The 7,596-nt window shown below is 33.6% G+C and overlaps 1 protein-coding gene across 1 annotated transcript; it reads left to right on the top strand.

The window, feature by feature from the left end:
* The first annotated feature begins 5,282 nt into the window (after positions 1–5,282).
* LOC141391052 (uncharacterized) lies at positions 5,283–6,534 on the top strand. The gene is made up of 2 exons (XM_073963973.1): positions 5,283–5,584; positions 5,647–6,534. Exons 1-2 carry the CDS (start codon positions 5,487–5,489, stop codon positions 6,512–6,514), a joined length of 966 nt encoding a protein of 321 aa, XP_073820074.1. The 5' UTR covers positions 5,283–5,486; the 3' UTR covers positions 6,515–6,534.
* Positions 6,535–7,596: the final 1,062 nt, after the last annotated feature.

The following is a 7,596-nucleotide window of genomic DNA, read 5'->3' as shown; positions in this document are numbered from 1 at the left end:
TTCTTTAATGAAAATATCCTCAGAAGTTTTTATGGGCAGATCTTTTTTAAGAAGATTATTCTATGAAAGGACTTTTTCGTACTCCACTCGTATATGAAGAAAAAAACTTGCTGTTTTTCCATGAGATTATTTTATTTCTGTTTTCTATGAAAATATCTAATATAAGGAATTCTGTACCTCTATTAAAAGGCATAAAGACATTCCCTATCGTGTATAAAAATATCAGCTGTTCTTCAGCGATGATATTCTTCTCGTCCTCTTTGAAACAATTATCTGCTCCTTAAAATTTTCAGTTCTTCAGACTTCTATAAGAAGGTCCTCTGCTCTTCTTTAAGAAGACCTTCTTGTATAATATTAGACTAGCTTATGATTTACTACGAAAAATATTCTGCCTTTTCTTTAATAGTTCTTCTTTGTGACAACTTATTCCTATCTTTTATAAACATGTTTTCCTGCTAAAGCTGTAATGATCATATGGTTCCGAGATACGCACCGCCTCCAAGTGCGAAACATGAAGTGTAGTGGTTAGTCTGACAATTTCTCTAGCATTTCTTCTTTTTAATTTTCAATATTCTTAAGGCCTCTGCACATACTTTCCGTTGAGTGTAGCATTACAACAACTACATGAAAACTTCAAAAACAAACTTGGCATCACTTTTTCCATGAGAAGCGACTCACAACGGACCGGTTCGATTTCCATGCTAGAATAATATGATGAAGTTGCTGAAGTGGGAAACTCGTGCTAAGAACACCTAAAAGTTTCAATGAAACATCTAGTGTGTCCTTCGCAATTTTATTCCTTCGAGAAAACTTTTTGAGAAAATTTAATTGTGTTCTGTGATGAAAGTCAATTGGTCTGTTCCTTTACTTATAAAAAATGGGAAAAATGGCAAAAGTAGTAAAAGTTTTGAACTACTCTCATGTGTTTCGATTCAAATGTGGTAAAACTGGAAGCTGATTGCACGTAAAGGAACATACCAAATGATAACTTTTTTATTTGCATCCCAAATTACACTATACGTTAAATTCAATAATAATATGATTGATTGAACGCTATAATATGGAGGTGCTAACGGCAATAGAATAAGTTATGAATATGATCCATTTACGTTGGTGTTTCCCTAACCCTTTATTTAAAAATATATGCAAATTTCTGAAAACAACTATGGAAACCGATATAAGAATCTTTCCTAAAATAACCGTTTCAACAGGATTTTATAACAACAAAAATCCGATATTTCCCACTAAACAGAATTCCCAAACTCATAGAAACTACTGTTCAAAACACAAGAAAATAATGACCCAATTAATAATTTCAATAACAAATGGCTACCGGACATTTTCTCAATTAAAATTTCCACATTTTCTTTCCTTTCCTCACGCGTGTCCTCCTCAGGTAAAATTAGTTCATTTGAATGAAATTTCCCCATTGATGAGAGGATAAAACACAGAATTTGCAAAAATCCCCAAATTGATGAATTGATATTGGGGTAAACCCTTAAAAATATAAGAATATATGGCGAAGAAAATGAAATCTTATTTTCACAACAACTCATATTTCAAGGACATGCCTTATTGTTAGCCAATGTCATTAACTTCATGGGTGGGATTTAGGTAGTTTTTTGCCGTGGCCTTGTTTTTTCGCTGTGTGTCGTAGTGCAAGTGTAAAAAATCGTTCATATTTGCAAGAAGGAAATTCTAAAATGGCATTGACCAACCCTTTTGTTTGTTAGACAAGAAGAAAAAAACACAAGTAGAAGCAGGTAAAATGGCGCCCAACATTGCGGAAGCATTGTTACATTGAATATTTAAGCCACGCGATTTGAGGAAATCAGCCACAGTTTCCTTTCAATTCTCAAATCAAAATGTTCTTAAAGGCTTTGACAATTTCTTTTATACTTATTGCCATCAATTTGAAATTTGGCCATAGCCATGGGTATCCTTGGAATCCTGTGTTTAAGCAAAAACTGGAGAATATACGGAAAAACTTGGATCAACTTGGTTTGCAGCAACGAGATATTGGGCAAGATTTGCGAAATACATTTAAATCCCGTGGTGAATTTATCAATATTGCAGAGACTTATATCGCCCAAAGAAAGCCCTACAATTATAGAAGATATCACCCTTATGTGCCCAAAACAAAATCCACAAATCCATCAAAACGTTATGTTGGTAAGATATTGGAATCACTGAGCTTCTTAAAGCCATTGGTAAATAAAGGTAACAGTGAATCAATTGCAACAAAATTGATGAAAGTGAAGGAAGTTACCCCCACCCTGGAAAATCAACACAATAATAACTCAACTATGATTGAGATTCCACGCAGTCAAATCGATATCCATTTCAAACCTCTAACAACGACACCTTCAGGTGATAATGGCCGTTCAACACACGTGAAAAAGGATCCATTAAATGTTTTCAGCGCAAATGATATGGAAACAGATTTGGCCTCTGGTATCACTGAAAAACAATACAGTTCCAAGATCGAAATGCCCCAATTTAATGAGTCTAATAATACGGAAGCCGATGTGCATTTCAACCTCCTACAATCCACCAAATCAGCCCAAAGTACAAAAACTCCTAACGATGCAGGCAATTTGAAATATGTAATTGATAATTCCAGTAATGCATCCGTACCAGAAACTGCAATGGCAAATACCACTGAATTGAACACCTTCCAGAATACCACTGAAGTAATTTTGCAGGCCGAAAGTGGACACACCAATGTTTCTACGCCATCAACGGAGTATAAACCCGCACACAAGACCATTATTCAATCACCATCTTTGAAACCCATCGTAAAACATTTGAATTGGTATAAATTCTTTAACAAGACTGAGCATCCTGAAAACCTCACTAAGCTATCTAAATCTAAAATCACCCATGAAGCAAAAAGGAAGGGTGTGATAAATACAGATGACTTAAATGATGAAGATCCTGCCCAACCAGAAGTTTTTGTAATTTGGAAGGATCCCAAGCTATTAAAAGATTAAATGTAATTAAATATGCGTATTTATCCGAGGATGTCGAATGAAAGCCGGTAACTGATATGGATGTGAATAACCGAGAGAACAGAATGAACTCTTTACTTCAAACAAAAAATGCGATTTTAGCAAGCAGACTTGCGGTAAAAATGGAGCGAACAAGGAAAAAGCCGCAAATTATCTAAGGCGTAGAAAGCCTTAGATTACGCTTTTCCTATAAAAGCAGTTCATCATGTTCTATCCCTTATTCATAGTAATATTTCTACAAAGCATTTTTGCATTTCCTATACTTATTTTTTTATGAAAAATTATTTAAACAAGCTTTTTACACAGTGGTTTAAAACCCAGTGAAGAAGTTATTATTTTATACTACTAAATGCCATTTTTAATTTTAGGTTAAATATATTATATTTATTGTTCTTTATATGTAATTTTAATAAAAAATACTTTTTTAAAATAATTTCAAAAGTTGTTTTAATAAATTTAAGTTGAACGTTTAAGCCTTCTAACTTTATAGTGGGTTATGTAGGAAATGAGTACAGCGAGCTCTACGATCTACCATGGTTTCCCTTTTATCTCAAGTGGACAATACCTCCAGGTTATATATCGACGCCTCCAAACAATAGTATGCTAAGTCGACTTAGCATGTTTTCAAGTTCTTTACATCTTTATATTTAACGTTCTTTAACTTAAATTCTGTCAAATTTTGGTAATGATCGGACAATCCGAACAGAAGTTATAAACAAATATTTACTTAGCATAGTACTGAAGGTCAAAGAAATTTACAAACTTTGAGAGCTTCTCCTGCAAAACTCACTTTTTAGACTTAGCATACTATTATTTGGAGGTGTCGATATCATCCAAAGCGTTGGGCCCTGATGCAATCTCCATGGCAATGCAGAAACAGCTGGATGAGCACGGAGTCAGTATCTATCTCATTAAAGTTCTCAACCTGTCGATAGCCACCCAAATCGTTTGAATAACGTCGTTCGTTCTCATAATTACGTACACGAATTAACCCGTTCATACGACATGGTAGATCATTCATAGCAACATGATTCATATTTCCATAGTTTTTGTTTACTGATTTTAAAGAAAGTTTCAGCCAAAAGACGAGTAAAGTTAATTGATATGAACTGAAAAAATATTTGTCCTTCTTCCAGATATCTATTTAATATTATAGTTCGTTTATATATAACCGGATTTCAAATGGGTTTCAAATGTCAACTCCTTTACGTATACGTCAAATAAATCCTCATTAAGAAGGTTAACCCTGCAAAAGGCTATAGTATAAACATGGCATTAAATAATATTAGTTTCATTCATGTTTTCTATTTTTTCTCACAATTTTGGTGTTTTCAGTATATTTTCAAATTTTTCTATTTTAAAAATTAACGAGAAATATAAATGACTTTTTGGTATACAGACTTTCCGGCAGGCATTTGATTTTTGTTTCTACATTTGTACGCGAATTTGGAACGATGGACAAGAAATGTAAATGCAATGAAAGATAAGACAAAATTTGCTATGATTTGAATGTATACTAGTCGTTAAAACGTTTACTTTTCATTCATATTTTGCAGTTTTTCTAAAAATGTTTGGGTTTTTAATACATTTTTAAATTTTTTATTTTTGCTGTCATAATTAATTTATTTCGATAAATTCTCTCATTTGTTCGAGATGGGACAAATTTTATCGTCGTTCTGAGATTAATTTAAATTGAACAATGCACACAAATCGTTGTTCGTTCTCAATATTTTGTATGGGGAATGAAGTAATTACATCGTAATTTGGGGTCGAACAACGAATAGAGAGCGAAACACCGTCAGTCTGAATAAGGCATTACTTCAAAAATCATACAGTTGATATGGAAACAGTCTACAACTTCTACAACTTCTACCACTTTTACAATTTTAAGATTAAAGAAACAGACCATAAATGAACTAGAAAATACAACAAGGTTGTGGTATCGTAATATTGAATTTAATATGTTATGTCAATTTTTCATCAAAAATAATCATGAGTGATGAGGCGCTCCAGACTTCTTTTTGTGGGGCTTTTTGAAGTCGCGGGTTTATGTCAACAAGCCTCAGACTCTTTCAGCTCTTAAAGACAATATCCGCCAAGAATGTTAGGACCTATCGCCGGAAGTTTTGGCCAAAGTGATGTAAAATGCCATAAAAAGGGCTCAAATGACAATAAACTGTGGCGGCGGCCATTTATCTGATATCATATTCTCGACTTGATGTAAAAAAAAATTAAAAGACCAAATAAAAGTTTTTCATTTTGTTTTTAAATTACAGCCAAAAAACTTCGGAAGATTACTTTTGCGCCACCTTGTACAACTTTAATTTAGTTCAAAACGACGCATTGCTACATTTGATACGTTACGTCCACACTAACTGTTGTTTACCATAATAATAAAACACTGAACATACCTCTTAAATCAAAACAAACCCATATTGACCTTCCAACGTGCTGGTTGAATTGTGGAACAACAAAATGAGTCTCGCCAAGATTAAGAACAAAGAAGCTAAAGGAAAGCAGAAAGCTCTTCCAAAACTAAAGACAATTTTAGCGAATCCAATAAAGAAAAGGAGGTAAGTTTCAACAAACAAAACATCTCGCTGATGAAATAAAACCAACATCCATTTCTTTGCAGTCCAACTTTAAACGATGAAGAACTTAACCAGCTACAAAACATACTGCAAACATCAATTAGTAATAGTGATATGGAGCCCAAAAAATATGTCACCGCAAAACACATTCACCTTGGCCTGGAAAGCTGTCTGCGTGCTATAAACAACCAGCAATCGTCTTGTGTTTTCATATCACTAAGTATTAAACCGAGTCATATAGCTACATTGGTGGCTCGTAATGCTGAAGTTAAAGATGAAACACAGCCGGTATATGCCCAACCGCGTTTGGAAGATTTTACAGATAAATTATTTGGTATACGAACACTGTGTATGGTGCTGCCGAAAAATCTTGAAGAAATTAGTGTTGAATTGTCTAAATGGGTTGAACAAAGAAGGAAAGCCCCGAAGGTGAAAGCAGAAGTTATACCAATTAAGAAAGCAAAGAAAAAGAGTAGTAAATTCAAAGAAATTAATAAGGCTGCAGTTCTTAAGGAATCTAAAAAGGATGAGTCTGAAATTGCTACAAAGGAGGACAAAGATTCGTGGAAAGGTGATTACATATCATTTGGTAAAGGAAGTATGACTAAGAGAGATACAAATATAGTCGATGAGAACACAGCTATTGATGTATTGGAGCGTATAATGGAGAGTATTCCAAAAGCCGATGTGAAACCCAGTGAAGAAAGTACAGCTATGGAAGTGGCTGAAGATGATTCATGTCTAGATTTAAAAGAATCGAAAGAAGTTAAAAATTCTGATACTGATGATTCTGTAGATTTCTTGGGTGAATACCAGCCACTAGTTGTACATAAAATTAAACCTAATCCTAACAAAAAACCAAAGAAGAAAAGAAATAAGAAAAAGGCAAAAAATAAAGACAATAAAAAATAAAACCAAATTGTGACCAATATTTCAAGAAATGTTGCGAAGAAATAGGATGAGATGCAATTATGAAGAGAAGTTGAAATTATCGATATGCCTCAACAAATGATAAGAGGTAGGTATCTTTTGATTAGGCATAAGTTGAATGTTTTCATTAAGCTCGGATCGGGACCAAATTTTTGTCACAGGTAGGTCTCGTCACCCTGATGGCAAATATACAGTGTTGCGCATATCAAAAGCAACAAATCCCGTATTACGCATTAATTCAATTTTTCGATTCGTTACAATTTTTTAAAATGTAATATTTTGTGTCCAGTTGTTCTTTGTTATGTACAGAGAGCTTTCAATAAGTTGTTTCTGTGCTTTGTAGTTGGATGGGATAACAACAAGAAGAATATTGACTGATCCTTGAGAATGGGAAGTGCAAAACAAAAGCAACAACGGGATCTTATTAACAATTGTAGTCTTATAGGTTTTAATTAAATGTCCTTTTGACTTAAATTTGTTGCTTTGGGGCATGATAGTGTCTTTTTTGGAAAAATTTGCATTTGTTTTCCCAACAGGGTTGCCATCTCCTACCACTTTTCCCATGGTCTGGGGAAAATATCATAATACCCTCAAATCAAAAATTTTCCTTTATATAAAAAAATTAAATTGTAAAATATTCATTCGAAAAATGGTTCAGTATCAACCGTTCTTATGTTTGCCGAATAATAAAATAGTTAAACATCCGAATATTGGTAAACACAATACATCCTGGTAGAAACTCCTTGAGGCCATCGGCACAGTGTGGCTAAAAACGTTGGGGAAACTTTAAAAATAATGCGAATAAGAACTTCCAATAATTAGTTGGAACTCCTTTTTCCTATATACGCCCTAGATTAGTTTGCAGAAAAAGTTTTGAAAACAATTTGAAAAGTTATACAGCTCCCAACTCACACAACACACCGGTCAAGAAGCCATTGTTTCGACCAACGTTGGGTAAAATGAAGTCATAAGGCTAAATAATCCAGGTTTTTTATATTTTTTGTTATTATATCTTATTTTTAATATACAGCCCAATCATGAATATTCTTGCGGAATGCAGTTCT

This window comes from Musca autumnalis, unplaced genomic scaffold (assembly GCF_047663935.1).
Source record: "Musca autumnalis isolate F117 unplaced genomic scaffold, ASM4766393v1 scaffold_1, whole genome shotgun sequence".
Classification (NCBI taxonomy): domain Eukaryota; kingdom Metazoa; phylum Arthropoda; class Insecta; order Diptera; family Muscidae; genus Musca; species Musca autumnalis.
Note: the sequence above shows the minus strand (reverse complement) of the source record. Positions and strands in the feature narration are given on the sequence as shown.